At 41.8% G+C, this 19,904-nt stretch overlaps 1 protein-coding gene across 1 annotated transcript in view; it reads right to left on the bottom strand.

The window, feature by feature from the left end:
* DNAJC1 (DnaJ heat shock protein family (Hsp40) member C1) overlaps nt 1–19,195 on the bottom strand; it is a gene marked incomplete at its 3' end in the record, with an annotated part of 71,526 nt that extends 52,331 nt beyond the window's left edge. Inside the window, exons 1-2 of the mRNA XM_083407198.1 lie at nt 18,914–19,195; nt 68–169 (exon numbers count right to left, since the gene is read on the bottom strand). Of these exons, the coding sequence (XP_083263324.1) occupies nt 68–169; nt 18,914–19,087 (276 nt within the window). The 5' untranslated portion in view covers nt 19,088–19,195. The remainder of the gene's footprint in view (nt 1–67; nt 170–18,913) is intronic.
* Nucleotides 19,196–19,904: the final 709 nt, after the last annotated feature.

The following is a 19,904-nucleotide window of genomic DNA, read 5'->3' on the forward strand; positions in this document are numbered from 1 at the left end:
CATTATATTTATTCAAGGTTTTAATGATCACATGATACATTTTAATGCTTGTATGTGCATCACTTACTTGTCTAAACTGGGTTTCCGCATTTTCATCTTTATTCTTATCTGGGTGCAATATTAGCGAAAGCTTGCGATACGCTTTCCTAATGTCTGCCGATGAAGCATCCTGAAAAACACAAAGCAAACTTTGTCAGAAATGAATTCCCAGAACCTTGTTAAGATCTGAGAAGACAGCCAACCAAGTGCAGGGACCTGAGGCAATGTAATTTGAGCAATCATTCTTCAGCCGGGATATGCAGCGAGCCAGGCCCACATGACTGAACAATCAGTCAATCTAATTTTGCTCTCCTCTTAACTTCTTTCACTGCCATGTGCTCATTACAAGAAGATAGTATTTGCCAGAAACTTTCAAACACTTGCTTCCTTAAAATTAGTCAATAAATCTTCAGCGGTAATTAACAGATCAAAAGGACAAATTAAAATTAATACATCTGCGTATCTTCTAAAATATTCCCTTTTTCTTCAGCTATTACGCTCATTTTTACAAGTTGCAAGGCCTCAGCTAATGTGGTGCCCTTAATATTAAAATTGCATCTCTATTAATTTCTTGCAGAATTCAAGCAACCTTTGTTTCTGCTTGTCTGCGTAAGAGGGCTTTCACTCACAGCAGCGTCGGCTTGCATTTCATGAGAAGGAAACTGCAGAAGTGCAACGAAACAATAGCACTGCCCTGATCTCAGTTCACTTTCATTATTATTATTTTAAAAATGAAGCTCGAGTGTTTTGTATTAATTGCACAGATGCGTAAGTAAATTCGGTTTCTGAGAACACCCGGCCAAAAAAAGATGTTACAGTTAATCCCTACCTCTTCTCTAGAGGAACAAAGCTGTGTCTAAATTACAAAGTATCATTACATATACCCTGAAAACAACTAGTTTAATGGCCAACATGTCAAAGGCAACGTATGCTGAGCGTTTACATAACCACCACAATAGTCTAGCCTCAAACAAACGTATCCTAACGACCCCTAAGAAACTGCTTGGTATAAAGTGAAAGTCTTGTCAAGCAAAAGGATTTGGTTTCAGAGAGATATTTCATCTCGGATTAAAGTAATAAAGCGGGATATATGCCGGTATCGCATCCTCTCCCATAGATCATTCTCTAGAACTACATCTGCACAAACTATTGTAGTGGGTCAAATCTGGAAGAGGTTCTAAAACTATAAGAAGTCAAAAATAAGACAATTAAAGCAGCACTGTAATTAGCCTGTCAAACCTTCAGCACAAAGCACTGTTTTCATTACAGATTTACAGCACAAGCCTAATTCAGCACAAAACATTTCAGGCCAGAAGGGGATAATCGGGTGGAGTGTGCTGCATGTGTGAGGAATCATCTCTGTGTTGCTGCATGCATGCTACATGTACTGTGAGAACACAGAGGCTTTGAAACAGAGGCATGGAACTCACCCATGACTGTCTCCATGCAGGCCTCATGCTTTTTCCTACACCAAAGGGCTTTTTGTGTAGAAAAAGCATGATATTTGAAGTGGTCTTTTCACTGCTTTGAGTAATGGGGAGGGGATGCAGGCAGGAAAAGACTATTAACTATACAAGATTCAGGATATCATCATCAAGGCAAAATCTTTGCATTTTCACAGGCAAGATATGAGCACCTGCTGAAATCACCAATCTATTTTGCAGCTGTAAACCACAACACACTTACTGAGGAGTAGCCTTTTTTAAACACAGTGGAATTTCACCCTGATAAAACATGCATCAGATTTCATCAAGAAACTGATCAAAACAACAACAACAACAGAATTTAGGAAAATAGGTTATATTTATATATTTAATATCAACATCCTTTCTGATTAGTCTAATACACCCTGTTTGTGCAAAAGAGTGTGGCCTTTTTTCTTATTGTGGTATTGAAATTGTATCACCTAAAGAAAATTAAAGTTAGACGTTGTGCATCTTTTCACTCAAGAGTCTACTCCTCAGATCCACCAAAGGAGAAAACGATGCAAAATTAGTTCACTCTGGAGACACAATTATGAATGCAAGTATGAAGGGGAAAGTGGCTTTATTTATACACAGAAACCCAACATGCTATATATGTAAATTAAGTAATTTGGGGGCTAGAAATCTGCACCTCCACCTCCAGCTTCAGCAAGATGTCTCACTAACACAATTTCATTATGTTTGGACATGGCTGTGAGGAGTTGAGTTAGCCAATGCAATATTGACCATGACTTTGCAGTCAATTAGACTAGGACAAATTGTGTTCAGCATCTGTCACTTAATTGTGATTAAACCCTAAGGGGTGGGGGAGGATGTAGAAGGAGGGAGAAGGCAGCGAGGGTGAAGATTCATGTTTAGCATGGTGCCTTGTTTAGGCAACAGTTATTTGTCTACACCAGCCTCAAAGTTAGGTCAATGCTGTAATAGCTAATTGGTTTCTACAGTAAGAATATTGTTGTGTTGCTACCTATTATTTGTTAAGAAATAATTATCATATTTATTAAATTATATTATTGCACTCTAGGCAAATATAAACTGCTTCCATATAACCCAGACCTTGGAGAAGTTTCCACTAATCTAGCTTTTTATTCCCCCCCCCAATAATTTTTATTAAGTTTCCATTTGCCAAATTAAACATATCATACCAATTAGTCCAAATTATATCAATATAGCTTTTTAGAGTATGTACAATGCCAAATTGAAACTTAGAGTCATTCCAGTAACCACAAAAGATGGATTTTGGCTCTAGATTTTGATTATTATTGGGGGGGGGGGGGTTAAACAACAACACCACCACCACACTAACTTTCATTTATGGCTTTCAGTAAATAATGGTAAAAACAAAAAAACCTAGAATCTCTCTTCCAGAGGAACTTTCTTTCCAGTATGCATGGCCATGACTGTATGCTAAATGCTCAAAGAAAACTGTTCTTATTCAATCTACAGGCATCCTGGAGCTAATCCAGAACTGATAGCAAGAAATGCCTTTCCCCTAAGAAGCTGCTTCTCCCTGTGGACTGTAGGCACAGAAGTTCAGCAGTCCCCTGGGCATAATGTACAAGGCAAGCTTGATGGTGACTGCTTGATCCAAAGCGTACAGAAGGGCAGCATTCTAATCAACTCTGATATGGTTTGGTGTTACGTCTAAGGACTATTTCTCACTAAGGGTAAATCTGTCTGGGCCCTACCACTTCAGACTGCAGGTGAGGACTCCTGTGATTGAATGCTCCATAAAAAAGCAATATGTCATCTTTGCGGAATAGGAAAGTAGATGTGAATGAGAGGGCTGAGGGTGAGCTCTCTCTCTCTCTCCCCCACCCCTGCCCCCAATATCAAGTTTTCTATCTGGGAGGGGGCAGGGTATGTAGGTTCATTCAATCAAGTGAGCCCCTAACCTGCAGCTTCAAGTGGCATAGCCCAAGCACAGATTTACCACATCAGTGAGAACTAGGCTGATATCTTCAGCATCACCATCACTTCCATAAAGCAGCCTATTGCCAAGGCACAGAGGGGACTGCTACACATTTCAGCCTAAGCTGGCAATGGGATTCTCACAAGTACCTTTGTTATTTACTTTTGTAATCAACATACTTACTGCTGATTCTCCATCCTTCCTCTCCTCCCCACCCTTGTAAACGGCATCCCTTCCAAGTGGCCAAGCATTCATCACGTTGCTGATTAAAGTGCATGCTGCTACACAAAGCCAGACTTTGTTGTAAAATAGGTTTCTGTTAACTGTGAGCATCGATCAAGCCTGCATTTCATGTTATCGATCTGTTTTAATCATAGCAGACTAATTTCATTTACTAGTTTTACATAAAAAATAAATATTTTTTTTGGGGGGGGGGGGAGGGAATATTCCATGTTCCATTTGTAATGCTGTCATTCATTTTCCTGCTTTAAAAACAAAACAAAACAAACAACCCAAACACTTTCTCACCACTATGACTAATTTAAAATCACTTCTACACATTGCAGTGGTTAACATCCAAAGGTTTTTGGTAATAAATTGGACTTCGGCTGCAACAAAATGTTAAGTGGGATTGGGGGGGATTAATGCAGAGGAGTATGCTCAACTCTTCCCCACCTATACTCTCCGGCCAATGCCTCCCTGAGCCAATTTTAATCTGTCCTCCTTCCTGGCCAAGAACTGGGTGGGGTGGGGTCAAGGTGGGATGGTTGCCTACTGATAGAGCAGCCTTGCTATTTACCATCCATCTGCTTCCTGGAAAGCCAATTGCTACTTGCCACAGAGTTGTTCCATAACTGAACTGCTGTACGGGAATATCTGCCATTCCACTTCTCTGAGTCTCCTTCCACTCAGGTTTCGGAAGGGACATCTTTTCTCACAGCAGCTACACTATATGTCAACATCATGTGACTAACTGTTGCTCTTCAGAAACGTTATGGACATTCTTACACATCACAGCAGGCTATACAATGAGTTACTCATCCTTCACCCCAGAATTCCAGGACAGGTTGCAATAATTATAACACAATATAAGAAACCATTTAAAATAATCATATAGCTATATATTTGGTACACACACAGCTACAAGGCTTTCACTGTTAACCTCCAATTACAGTGAACTGAAGATGGGTTTGGCAAAAGCAAAGGTCCACAAGAAATGACCCCCCCCACCTTGACCTTATGTACAGTCTTGTAGATTTCTCTGTGCTTGACCTTCTTGCCAGTAAGGTCATGAGGAACCAGAAAGTTCACAGACTGACTCACCAAGGACCTAGGTTGCAATAATAGTAATAAGATAAAATGCCTGGTAAACAAAAGGTCATCTAAAAGCAGCTGCATCCACAGCTCCAGGAGATAAAAGCTTCCTCCATCAACACTACACACCAGACAGAACAACAGTGTCTGCAGTATGACTCCCAGGAAGCCACTCACCATAGTCAATGTTCTTGATAGCTAAATCCATTCAAGAGCACCAGCCACAAGGTAAACCTTCCAGATGAGTCCTCCTTGTCCGTTTACATGGCCCAATCCACCCCTTATCAGAACATTCCCCATTACATTACAGGGGTCTTTTCTCTCTTGAAGCTGCTCCCCTATGCCCAAGTACACCTATTTGAATTTTGCCTAATCCCCTTTCATTCCCTCACTTTAACAACCTCATAATGCTGCCTTGTTTTTGGATCCCCTACAAGCCAGATTTTAGTCATTGTCATGTCTACTCTCTTAGCAATCTCTCTGCGTACCCCAGGAAGCAAACCCCTGAACTCATACCTAAGTCTTACCTATGCCTGTGATCTTGTTTTACTTCAGGCACAGATGTCCTCTGAGCTCAACATCTGGGTCCCAGGTCTTCTACAGCCTAAACACACATTGTTGTCAGGAGTCCTTTAGCCAGCACCAAGTTGTACGTTTCACAACTCAGTGTTCTTTCTCCCCTTTTAGTTCAGAACTCTTATTTCTCTGAATTGCGTGTGTTAGAATGTGGCATGTGTCTATCAGTCTTCATTTTAACACAATACACACAATAATTGAACATGGCTTGCATTTTGGAAACACATATTTAAAGAAAAATGAGCAAGACATACATTGTAAGAATACTAAGTAAGTAATTTCTGGAAACTGCTTTATTACATCAAACCCACAGCACAAATCTATTGACTGAATGTGTTTCTAGGTTTCGTCCAAGCAGATAATACATTCACCAGATACGAAGCACGGGGTCCTCTGTACCCAAGAACACTTGTACATCTCTCCATGCTCCTGGGCTCACAAAGCCTCCAAGTCTGATGAAAGAAAACACACAAGCCTGTTCTCTCTTAAAAAAAAAAAAAAAAAGTATCTAGGAGGCTTCTCCACTCAAGCAGAATTTCGCAAGTAACTGAGAGATGAAGATAAATGGCTTCCCAAGAGGCATGTACGAAAAAAGAACTACTCTCTCCCAACTAGCCATTTTAACTCAAACCTGTTTCTTTGACAACATCCAAGGATAGCCAACGAGAATGTGGGCACTGCAACTATGCAATGCAAATACTAGAACCACTGCCCCAGTTCAGAACTGCACTGGAGAAGAGCACTAAAATATCATGGTGGAGGAGCATCACGCACACATAACTTCCTTAATAATGGCAATATTCTATATAGAGATTTTTCAAGTGTTCGCAATGCTTCACCTGTAAGGATTATAACCAGATGATACAAAACCCTGTGAGGAATGTCAGTGTTTTCATCATATCACAGATGGGTGACTGAGAATGGACTGAAGCCTGAGGGGAAGTTTGGCTTACCTAAGAAGATATGGCAAGTTAATGGCAGAGATGAGATTCAAACCAAAGACTTCCTGACTTGTAGCTCAGTCCCCTAGCCTCTAGTAGCATTCACACAAACACCCAAGCTCCTTTCATTAAACTTAAAAAACAAAAAAACACCCCAGTGAACATAGTAGCTATAGTTCAGCAGAGTTCATCTATAAGATAGAGAAAGAGGCTATGCAAGCCAGGAGAATGACTGTTTTGTTCCCTTTCATAAAAACACCCACCCACCTAGGTCCTTCATCACAAATCGTACCAGTAGCTCCCTTTATTTCCACACAGATTTCCCAAATTACGGAGTTAGGTGGTTCAAAGTAGTGTCAGATTTCTAAAAAAAAAAAAAGTTACCAACACTTCTGTACACTCCATGCTTTCATCTGATGGGTGATTTATTTGGTACCTTAGCAGGCTGATTCTCTCCCACACTGCAGAGGTAACATGTAAATTTCCACCCACATTTTGGCCATATTATACTGGCTGTAGTTATGCCAGCAAATACCAACACCAGTGTAGCCATATAGTACAGCAACATTTTTATTAGGCCAACTGTGGGTATAGTCACTTATTTCTTGTCAGGTCTAAGTGCCGTTTCCTAAGTCAGTGACAGATAGGAAAATCTATTTTTTCCAGGAAAGCTTTTCCAGCCAATTATTGGCAAGGCTGTTAAAGTCTGGCTCTGATAATTGCTGCTTGATCTTTTGCTGCTCCACTTGTTTTCCTGCTGTTGATTTTATTTTTATGTACTCTTTTAATCAGTTTTCCAATCCGTACATGACTTTGAATTATTTTTTAACAAAACAGAAAACCAGTCTATATGTTTCAGCTTTCTATACTTGCACAACCAGTTCTGTTACACATTACACACACCCCCCCCGAAGTTAGTGCTACCTATTCCACCATTAAATTTAGCACCACCAAGTATTTCATGGTCATAAATCTCTGAACAGTTTTGATTTAGGGTGACAATTTATACAGCATCAGCTAAGCAAGTAGTATTGTGATCTTCTTTCACAGAGTTGTTACACATGGGCTGAAATAGCCTGCAGGGCAACCCAGGAAACAGCCAAAAGCCCACTATAAATTAAAATTAGTTACATGCTCTTCTTAAAGAATGCAACTTTTCCAGAAAGAGCATTGGAATAAAATTGACTAGTGCAAGACAGGTGCAGAAAGCAAGAGAAGAGGCACTCCACTTCATGACTGGAATTCATATTCTGATACAGCATTTTACTTACAATTCTGAGTTTAAATCGCACTGATTGCTTCAGTGTTTTGCACCAGTCTAAAACATTATGTCATTCTTGGAGTAATAGCTGCCATAGTCTCATCTTTGGGTTTTGTTGTTATGTTATGCATTTTGTGTTTCCATTTTGCATTTTTATGTTGTAAACTGCCCCGTGATCTTTCATAAAAGTAATAAATAAATAAAATCTTCTGGACGATGCAATTCCCTTGTTGGCACGGACCAACATCCATGGAGACTCGCAAAGCCAATGGAACTCAATAATTCTCTGAGTATTATTTCTTGTTGCCAAAAACTGTAACAATCATTCTTGCCTTACTATCAGGATGCAAAGTTGACTACTGCTGCAATAGAGCAGCCTTCCCCAACCTAGTGCCTGTCAGTTGTTTGAGACTACAATTCCCATAATCTCTGACCACCAGCCATCCTGCCTTGGTCTGATAGGAGCTATGGCACAAAACATCCTAAGGGAACCACAGTGGGGAAGACTGCAGAAAGGCTCTCAAATATCACACAAGGCCAATGCTTGGGGGCTTCTGTATGCTAACACACTCTTCCACATTACCTAATATCACTGACCTAACAAGTGTTCCCAAATATTTTGCTGTTTGAGGGGTGTAGCTCAGGAGGGTGTTTGGCTTGGGGAGTGTCATGAGGCCAGATAAACCCTCCTTGATTGTTTTCCTCTGTGCCATTGAACTCCAATAACACTTCTTGTTTGCTTGATGTGAGGAAATTCATCTACTGTAGAAAGGTAAAACCCACATTTAAAAAATGCAAAAGGAGTTAACATTTTCCTAAAGCATTAAGCAAATTTTCTCTTGCAGTCACCAACTTTTATTCACCCAATGCCTTTTAGTACAGTACTCAAGGATGTAGAGCTGAAAGTTTTCCAGTGCTTTATTTTTCCACAAAAACTTTCAATATCATATGTTCGTTAGTAACAATGAATGGATGTCAAATGGAATTAGGCATGCTTTGCAGTTTCAAAGCTTTTAGTACAACAAACATGTTAAACTAGATCGTTCTCTAGGGTATCAGATAAAAGTTCCCATTAATACTCCTAATATTTCCCTAAAATTACCCTAATTCATATAGGAAACTTTTCCCCAAAACCCATGTCACTGACAGCTTCTAAACTGACGAATCCTTTCATTGCCTTCCCTCACAAAATAATTCAGGGAGGAAAAACCATCAATTAAATAGATAGCTATCTAACGACACACTTTGATGATTTTTTAGCTGTGAAGAATGGCTCTAAAACAGATTTTGTGCATTGGAGACTACACATAGTTTTGAGTTTAGAACAGTCATATATTGAGGGAATACCTTCCCCCATATGTATCTTTCCACGCCAGGATCTAGCACAGATCACCTTTTGATGGAATAGGAGTGGGAAACCTCAGGTCCTCCATTCTGGCTCCCAACGCCAAGTCTCTAGTCACAAGCCTTCATGAGTCCTGCCCCTCCCCTTTGCTAGGTTGAAATGCATCACTGAACTGGGATGACACCTTTCTTTCTTTCATGGCTAGATGTAGGATGGAGAGAGGGGGAGGGGAACAGAAACCTCTGACTTTTGAGAGGTTGGAATATAACCTACTGTACAAAAGGCCAGAGTCTATTCTCACCCTGTGGTAATAGGTGGAAACTGCCAGGTTGACAGCCACCAAAGAAAGGGCTCTTTCGGTGGTGGCCCCCAAGTTACAGAAGAAGAAAAGAAAAGCAGTGAGCCTCAAAGTAATACAGGGGGAGGGAGCAGAACTTTTACAAAGTAGTAAAGTGCCCCTGGATTTTCCATGGAAATGATCGTCAGAGCAACAATAATTCAATTTACTGAATATTTCCAGAAATGCAACATCTCTCCTTATAATTTGGACATTTAACCACTTGAATCTACCTACCTTGCTCTTATCTCTCTCCCTCATCACCCCCCCCCCCAATCCCATGACCTGGTGAGGCTTTAAAGACCGGCTTATTTAGACAAGCTTTTTATTGGTCAACATATCTACTTGGTTTCATTAGCTGTTGCATGTACTCTTCCTGCTTATTATATCCTTCAGTTAGTTTTATCTTTGCTCTGTGCCTTAGGAGTTTATATTGAAAGGCAAACTAACTACGCAGCTTCTAGGTGAATGAACAGCTTTTATCATTACAGCACGCATTCTATATACACGAAGAAGAGAAATTAAGTTTGATACAAGTTTTAAAAGCAGACTAGGTAGCATTCCCCTGAAGGAGGCTTGGCAATCTCTCTTCCCCCCTTTAGGAAGTGCTGAAGCTCCATCTAGAGGCTTTTGCTCCACTACTGTCACTTGCAAAATCGCCTGGAAATGGGAATAATATCAAAGTGTCAGAAACTTCCTTTGTACCTCCCATTTTGTTATTCATAATAGCATCCTGCCCTGAACCTTTCCTGGCAACATTAGCTCCTTCACTGCCATCAAGTGGTAAGAAGCCAAAACTGAAGGGTTTTTTTGTTTTGTTTTTTAAAATGACATCTCCTTTAAAGTGTCAGGGCAGGTTGGTCAGGCTAATACAGATGTATAAGGACACTGTTTAGAGATGAATTAGAACTACTTGTTTCCAGTTCTTAAATAACGTATTAAAACATGAGCTGTGTCCCATCAGGAAACACACACAGGCCACAAACAGAAGCGTTATCCATGAAATGACACATTATGTTAAGAAATATAACGACACAAGTTTTATCTCTCAGCTACAAGTAACATTGTTGCTAAACAAAATATACATTATATTCTCTCTCTCTCTCTCTCTCTCTCTATATATATTATTCAATATATTTTTAAAAGAAATCTTAAGGTAGCTAGAAATGTGCGGTCCTGTGAACTACACAAACACGTTTATCCTTCTTCGAAGGACGGTCCTGTGTCATTTTAGTTAACTATGCTCCCCCACCTGACATATCCTTTTCACAGACATTTGGGATTATGCTCCTGCTTCGTTTCCTTTCCCCACCTACCCTTTAGAGTCAGTATGATTTCAGCTCAAAGGCACTTCTTTCCTGCCCAACCAGAGAAGCAAAATTGAGACTGGCAGGTAGGAAGTTTAAATGCAAACCCTCCAAGCAAACTCTTGTTTTAAATCCCAGCTGTTCCACTTGCATGGCCAGCTAGACAGGTAAAGCTGCATGGATTAAATGGCGGTGTTTGCTGGAAGGGTTTGGATTTGTCAGGCACTAGGGAACAACATATTGGGATAAGCTGGCCCTGTACTGGAATGGGCTTCACTGGAAACCAAAGATGGAAACAGACAGATGGTGCTGTTTATTATTAAAAATATTTGCCGAGCATATTTTAAACTGACTTCTGGGGAATGGGGAGAGCTGAAAACAGCAATGAAGCATCCTATTGGGGATAGTGATGTCTAGGTGAATAAGTTTCCAATCATCCAAATGGGGTCCATGTACAAACAAGGAGCAAGTCTACAGTAAGACAGATCACTACTTTAATGCAGATGTTTCTTCTTTGGCTACCTATCCCAAGATAGCCAACATGGTGCCCTCCATATGCTGTTGGACTACTATTCCCATCAACCAGTCCATGATCAGGTATGATGGGAGCTGTAGTCCAATAACAGGAGGGCATCATGTTGGCTACCCCAATCTACACATATCCCTTTTCAAATGTTCTGTAAAGATAAAGGGACCCCTGACCATTAGGTCCAGTTGTGACCGACTCTGGGGTTGCGGCGCTCATCTCGCTTTATTGGCCGAGGGAGCAGGCGTACAGCTTCCGGAACATGTGGCCAGCATGACTAAGCCACTTCTGGCGAACCAGAGCAGTGCACGGAAACGCCGTTTATCTTCCCGCCGGAGCGGTACCTATTTATCTACTTGCACTTTGATGTGCTTTTGAACTGCTAGGTTGGCAGGAGCAAGGACCGAGCAACGGGAGCTCACCCTGTCGCGGGGATTCAAACCGCCAACCTTCTGATTGGCAAGTCCTAGGCTCTGTGGTTTAACCCACAGTGCCACCCGCGTCAAATGTTCTAAACTGTATTTTAAATATTGGCAATTCTTGGGGGCCAAATTTAATCCAAAAGTCTACAAAGGCAAAAGTACACTGCAGCTTGGTAATGTGAACCCCCCCCCCCAAAAAAAAAAACACGAATTAGGGATCCATTGTGTCAACAGCCAGAAAGAAAAATCTCATCAATGCTACTCAGGTAAGTGGAATACTGAATTGGAAATCATCTAGTCTGCTGGAAATAGTAGTTTTGATAACACAACAGCTAGAGAAAAAAAGTTGCCTGTGCCACTTAAGATCAGGGCTTCAACAGTTAAATGGATAGGAACAAACTGCCAAGTTTACCCTGGTGGAAATTTTGGAATAGCAGAATTCACTAAGGACATATCCAGTAGCTGACTTAGGTGTGCGTGCCCAGAACCCTCTTAGAAATGCAGCAATTGGGTTCATCGGCTGTTCTGAAGAAATGAGGAAGTAAATCCACTCCCTCCCTCTCCAACTGGGGCAGATACTAGTCCATTTCTCACCTTGTTTCTTAGCAATAGTCTTCTGGAGCAACAGAATTACAAGTTTGAAATTACCCTTCAAATTGACAAATATAGTATCCATTCATGATCGACATTATTTTTTATTAAAAATGCATTTTGATAAATGGAAAAAGTTTCCATGGGGAGAATATATAAAGGAAAAAGGAATTAATTTTACCCCATATCACTGATCTCCACTTTATATCCTAACGGCCAGTTAAAACAAAGATAATCCAAGACGCCATAAAAAGGTGGAAAAATACAGGAAATATAAACTTCTCCCTATGCTAATAATTAGTACAGCGCAACTTTTAGACTAAAGGTGACCCAGGAAAAATTGCCGACAAAAGCAAGCCTCATTCCCGAGTTGCCACCCTGGCTATGACTTCGCAGTTTAGAGCCTGCTTCATGCCCACAGGATAGGGGAGGCATAATCACACAAGGGTGGAATTAATCATGCAGGCAGTTACTAGGCAACCACTCACATGTGCACTATTGCTTTCCATCATAACCCCAAAGCAATAGTTCTTTCACACAGCTAATTGGAGGAATTCACAGGCATTGGATGCTACAAATCCCACCAAAGACTATTAAACATATATAGAATAAATAGAACCAGCAATGTTGTGGTTAGCAAAAGCAGGTGTGTGTTTGGTTTTGCAACCAATGGACAGACATGCAGTGCAAGAATAACGATGCGCACAAGTCTATATATTTCTCTATCAAGCTAGAAAGCCAATAAAGCTTTGCATTACAGAGAACAAAGCAAAGCTTGCATCAGTTGCAGTAGCAGCTAGCAGAACAAGGCACTGGAATAGCCATGGGTAAAGAGGGCACACTAGGTCAGAAGATTACACCTAGGCTGCGACCCTGACATGTAGGGCATAATTCAGAAAGATGCAGGGAGGATTTGGAAAGAATGGAAGTCATGCTTACCTTGAACTGACAGCAAGCCAGCATTAGTGCTTTAAGAAAGATATGACAAATCTCCCTGGATTTGTCATATCTTTCTCAGAGAGAGAACACACGTTGAGTCGTCAGGAGCAGACAAGGCAACTGATTCTGTGTATGCTGTCATTGGACAAGGATAAGTTGAATGTGCAGCTGTTAACCTACTCAGGTCTACAAAGCTGCCTGATAAAACTGAGATCAGGCAAAACTATCCACCACCACCCCCGTCCCATCTAGAGCGAAATCTGCACTACAAGGCCAAACACTGGCAAGATCACTAGCAGATCTAAGGGAAACAAGAAAAGATCTTGGCAGACAAAATGTTAGAATCAAATGAAATCAGTAGCATGCTTACAGGAGTACTTCACCATGTCTACTAGACTGACATTCTCAAAAAGCAGCAATTGATTACACACCAAATATTAGGCAACTTCACATTTGGTCATGGGTGTAGAAGAGTGAGCTTAATCTAAGCCTTCCCTTGTTCACGCTATCTGGCCTCTACCACTTATCCAAGTCAACCAAGTCAAATGACCAGGGACAGTATACCCAGAACAAGAAATGTACAGCTAAATACAAAAGGTGATAGCTCTGCACAAAATAGCCTATGACGAATGGTTTTTAAAGAAAAAGAAAATTAAATCTTCCTTCAACAGGAATCACCATTGTGTTATATAACAGAACACTTTTTCAATTACAGATAAAATGCTGCATTGTTTTTACTCTTTCAGTTCAAATTGTGCACTTCACAAAGGACTCTCCTCCACATTAAGAATTATCAGACATTCACAAAAACATCCTAAAGCAGAGCTCCAAGGCAATTTAAAACTTCTATGGAAGTGGTCAACATGTCTAAGAACTAGGACTGGCACAGACCACGGAGCTAGCCAGAACATTTTCACAAATGTGGAATGTGGAAAACAAAACTTAAGATCTTCCTCCATGCCTCAAGGAGGAGAGCTAAGACTTCATACAATGTAAACATCAGCTGGAGACCAAGGAAGTTATGACTAATTGGTACTTATGTCTAGGTTTGCTTAAAGGTTATTCAGTATCCTCAAGAACCGCTTGAACTTCTGTTGATTGAGTTCCAATAAGAACTCGGTGTTTTTCCATTGCAAAAAAGAAAAGAATATATATTAATTGTTTAAGAAATTACTTTACATATGCTGGTAAGAAGAACTATCATCTTTAAGCCTCCAGTTATGAAGCGGATTTTTAAAAAACTACTGTCCCATATACAGATTTTTCTTTAATCTGTTTAGGGGCTTCTTGTCATAAGGTTATTAAGTGCTCTGAATGAGCTATTAAAATGTCAGGTCTATGTGAAAATTAGAAAGGAAGCCATTGAGGAGTTGCTATAGCTACAGACCAAGCAGATGTCATCATCAAGTTCTGAAAAAGTTATTCAGGTCTAAACAATACAACATCTGCATTGTCCTTGAAAACTGACTGATTTTATTGTTTTGTATTCTTCATATAGAAAATGTGCTTGGTCAAGTTTTAGAAGTTGCATTTCAGCTCACACGTAGTTTAAATGTACATCCAGGTAACAGAACTACTTCACAGGTTAATTTTCTAAAGGTGCAGCAATTATCCTCCATTTATTCATATTCTAGCAGAAGGGCTAACAATAAATTAGTTTGTTTAAAATAAAGCATTTTTTAAAGAGAGACAGAGAGAGAGTATAGGATTTAGATCAATCTGTTTGTTTCTACTGAAATGCTTGTCATTATAATGAGCAATGGAATGCATGGGAAAGAGGCCTGTATATTGAAGAACCCACAGGTGCAGCATATTTCTGTGCAGAAAGACACATCAAGCCACAGGGTCATAAACTAGGTAAGGTTTGTCCTCAAGCACAGCACTTTATTTTTCTCCCCTATGAATGAAGAGCAGTCATTCATTTATATAAGAGAAAGTAAATGGGTTTACTCAGATGCTGCTGCTCAGGTGATGGATGACCTTGTGTCTGGAGTGAAAGATGCCTCTATTCCACCCTCAACCATGTCCCAGTCTGAATGGGAGCCACTGAGAACTGAGCCAACCCTTATTTGCGTAGCTTAGAAGGGGAAATATCCAGTTCTTAGAACGGCCAGACCAAGCATCTACTTCCTGAATAAAAAAGCAAATAATATGCCTCAAGTCTCTCTTGGGCAAGGAGTACCTCATCCCTTATCTCATACTTCGTTCTGTTAACCACTGATGATCTGTGAGCTCGATTCAGGTAGTCCATGGAAAGACTATGGAGCAGACAATAATACTTGTACTATTTTTCTGATGACAGAGTTCAAGGCTCTTTCGACCAGGGCCAAATTATCAAACAGGCAAAATGGCACAGCCATCGTATGGTGCTGGATTTGACAATGATGCCACCAATGATGGGGAAAGGCTATTTTTCTTCATATTTAATCCAGAAATGAACTGTGATGACCCCCCCCCTTCCCCACAAATTAGAATCACCATACTACACTAATCGGTTGTGTTTTGCCCATGTGTATGCATTGGAATCTCTAAAACAGCCTTCCCCAACCTATTTCAGCTTGCATCAGCTTTTGCTGGTGGAACACCTGCACTCATATCTGGACAGGGACAAGCCAGCTACCATTGTCTATTCTCTGGTAATCTCTAGGTTAGATTAAATCTCTAGGTTAGATTACTGCAACAGTGTTATACATAGGGATGCCTCATAAAATGGTTCAGAAACTTCAGCTGGTGCAGAATTTGGTGGCCATTTTGTTCACTGGGGAAAGATTGTTTGAGCATATTACACCAATCCTGGCCTGACTGCACGCGGCTGACAATTAGTTTCCAGGCCCAATTCAAAGTGCTGGTTTTGACCTATAAATCCTTAAACAGCTCGGGACTGCAATACCTAAAGGATCACCTCTTTCCATATGAACCCACCCAGACACTTGAGAGGCCCTTATTGCGGGTGGCAACACAGAAACAGGCCTTTTTTGCACTGACTCCCCATTTGTGGAAAGCTCTCCCCAGGGAAATTCAACTGGTGGCTTCATTACATGCCTTTAGGTGCCAGCCAAAAACATTCCTCTTCAACCAGGCCTTTGGCTGGTTAACAACCAAATCCCTCTTAAATGTATTGTGCGAGAGGGGAATTTGTTTTCTGTTATCTTTGTATTATGTATTTTATGATTGGTTTTCATGTTGTAATTTTATGTTGTAAGCCATCCTGAGATCTACAGATGAAGGGGGTATACAAATTTAGTAAATAATAATAATAATAATAATAATGATGATGCTACTCAACAAGTTCCACAGCTCTCCAAGTAGGTGACCATTGGTAATATTGGCTAAGGCTGACAGAAGTTATAGTACAAACCATCTAGAAGGCACCTTGTTGGGCAAGACAGCTCTAAAGTCTTATTTTTAAAATGACAGGCTGACTGTGATTGATTATCAGTTAAACATCTGGCTAGTTCATATGACAACACTGAAGTAGGTCAAGGACTTTGAGAACTTAAAGAAGAACGGACAGATCCAGGGACAGTCCACAAATATACTGGCATATTCCTACTTCTTTTTCTTAATGGTGACATGGAGCATTCATAACGTAAAAATATTCCCCACAACTGTGAGCAGGGCGGTGGGGTGGGGTAAGCAGAGGCAAGTAGCAATAAGTAACTGTTCACTGCTGCTGTTCAGGCTGCACAGAAAAAGCATTTTGGTTCCTGAAATTCATTCTGATTGTGCAATGATAAAATATAACTGATAGAATTCTACAGGATGTGGTATTTGTGTGTGAAAACAGTCAAGATCCAATGATCCTCAAGCATGCACCTAGGCAATTATGTGGGCTTCTACAAGTTCCCGTTCCAACTGCAAGTTCTCAGGCTTCAACAAATGCTGTTCAGGGGAGAGCCCTTTTAAGATCAGTTGGAGTGACAGAGGAAGAAGCATGGTTCTTTGGATCTGCCACCATGTTTTAAATATATAAAAAGTTCTCTAGTTAAGTATTCATTATATTCACTCTCATCGGACTTACTCCGCAAGAAGGGTTGGTTATCAATCTGCAAAACATAATTCATAGTAACTGAACCAGCCAGTGTGGTGTAGTGGTTAAGAGCGGTAGTCTCATAATCTGAGGAACAGGGTTCGCGTCTCCGCTCTTCCAAATGCAGCTGCTGGGTGACCTTGAGCCAGTCACACTTCTTTGAAGTCTCTCAGCCCCACTCACCTCACAGAGTGTTTGCTGTGGCGGAGGAAGGGACAGGAGAATGTTAGCCGCTTTGAGACTCCTTAAAGGGGGTGAAAGGCGGGATATCAAATCCAAACTCTTCTTCTTCATCATCATTTTACATTAACGTCTGAATCAGAACTGAACATGATGATTAGATTCGGTTCAGAGTTAGGTTTAGGTCTCAACTCTGCCAGTTTCAAATTGAAATTATACCACACACTTCAGGGAAAATTTGATCCTCAAGCAAAGTAGCTACTCCTGTCCAAACATCAGGAGCAGAAATAAGCTGAGCCACCTGCTGACTAGGTTCTGCCAGATCTGCTACATCAGACTTTATTTAAAAAACAAAACGTAAAATCCATTCAAATCTGTTTCAGAATAGTTAACCTGATCTTTTACAATACTGTTTAGCTGGACACTATTTCCTAATACAAACTTAATATAACTTTTAAGTTTCCCTAGTAGCTGCTCAATAGCAGCCACACATCCAATGCATTCATTCATTCATTCATTCATTTCATTTACCGTATATCCTGCTTTTTAATCCAATGGATTCACAAGTTAGTACACAATCAAGATAAACAACTATAAGTAAACCAAAACAACAACTACCAAATAAAATAAGTATCAATAAAATCAGTGCCACAAACACAGCAGCAACATCTTGTTGATTAAAAACTAAAGGTAAAGAAAATCAATTTTAACCCACAGCTAAGATGTTAAAAGGAAGGGTGGCAGACAGGCCTTTCTGAGGAGGGAACTCTAAGGATGGGATACCATTCCTATGCCCAGTTGCCACCAGACAAAACTCCAAAGACAGGGACACACAGTGACAGGCCTCTGGAGGCAATGTTAATGAACAGACAATTAGAATATTGGGAGCAGCCCATTCTTCAGAATGTTAGATGGAAATAGGGAGAAAATAAGCATGCATCACATGGCTTCCTCCACAAACTGAAGGGAAACATGTAAGTTTTCCCTCATAAATCTGGACAGGTTTAGGGTGCAAAAAAGTCTCCAAAAAAAGGGAAATAGGCCACTTCCATAAAAGCAGTGGGGTGGGGGAGAATAGAAGATGTTTGCAGGTTTGGTGGCCTAGATTTGAAAGAAAAGGGGAAGTCTCCTACAGGGGTTGGGGGTGAAAAGAAGTGAGATAAGAAGGGGCAACTACATTTTAACATAAAGGTGGAAGGAAGGAGGAAAGAGCACAATGGAGCCTGCAGGATCCAAACAAGGACACTGCACCTTTAGAAGAGGTCTGGATGGGAAATATCCAAACATCAAAAAAGGAGAATAAATGGGGGAGAGAGAAGAAGAGGTCAAGGGACAGCTGGGTTTCCTCGCTACAGGGAGAAACGGTGCTGAGTGGGCAACAAATAAGCTGCAAGAGATATAAGATGCAGTACTGCATACTTTTAAAACACACGAACACAACTTTATAACCCACACTATAGACCTGCTTCACAAACCTCCCCCCAGATACGCGGAACCAGGCAGCAGCAGCAGCCCCGTGAAGTTTATCTGCATATGCTCAGGAACCCTCTGGTCCCGGCTCTCGGCCGCCCCAAACGCTCCGGGCCCGAGCCCCGGGTTTCAGGGGAGGTCGCAGCCGGGCCCAGCCGGAAGGGAAGCAGGAACGGCGGGCCGGGCCGGACCCCGCGCCCGCCCGGGGGGGGTCTCCTCCTGGCGCTGCCTCCCCTCACCTGCTCAACTCCCAGGAAGACGTAGAAGTTTTGCGGGACCTCCTCCACCAGGTCGAAGAGCTCCAAGTCTCCGCTCTCCCAAGCCAAGGCGGGCTGCGCGAGCAGGAGGAGCGCGAGCAGCAGCAGCAGGGGCCGCCGGCGCAGCCCCGCCGAGGGTCGCGTGGAGCAGCCCATGGGGCCGAGCAGCTGGCCTCCTCAGCCAGGCTCTCCTCAGCACAGCCGCTTGCGGCAGGACCCGGCAGACGTGGCCAGGCAGGACGCTCGCCTCCCCCTGCGCATGCTCCAGCGTCCGCGCCGGTTCCGCCCCTCCCCCTGCGAATCCCACGGGGGGGAAGAGCAGGGCCTCCGCCAATCGCCGCCCGCCGCACCTCTGTCGTCACGAAGCCTAGCAACCGGCCGATGCCGGGAGGCTTGTGTTTTGGGAAGGCCTGGAAGAAAAGAAACCTCCAGCCAGGCCGAGGGAGGCTGCGAGGGGAGGGCAGCTGCCAGCCGCCCCCACATCCAAGGGGAAACGAGGCCTCTCTCGCGCTATAAACAAAACAGCACACAGCCACCCATAAGCGCCCACAAAAAAGCCTCCCGCGTGCTTGTTGCGAAACTTTTTCAGACAGCGTGACAGGAGAGCCTGCAAAAGAGCCGTGTCAAGGAGGCGTGGATTCACACGTTAGCTCAAGACACGGAACTCGCTGGGTGGGTCTTAGGTTCGGTCCGCTAGTCCTACACTCCCTAGGTTGCTGCGGGGATACGAATGGGATAATCGTTCGAATATAGCAGCAGTTTACTGTATTATTCAGCAAAGGCCTCAGAGAGAGAGAAGGAAATTATATTACAAATGATGATTCAAGCTTTGTCGCTTTCACGGATTTGTCATAGATGAAGCTTAACAAGTGCCTCTATTCACCAACTGATTTTGGGAAAGCGTGAAGATTTTTGGGAAAGCATATGACGTTACACAAAGGAGACCTATTTCTGCCCACACAATCGTTTTGCA

This window comes from Podarcis tiliguerta (assembly GCF_965153285.1).
Source record: "Podarcis tiliguerta genome assembly, chromosome: 12".
In the NCBI taxonomy this organism is placed as follows: Eukaryota; Metazoa; Chordata; class Lepidosauria; order Squamata; family Lacertidae; genus Podarcis; species Podarcis tiliguerta.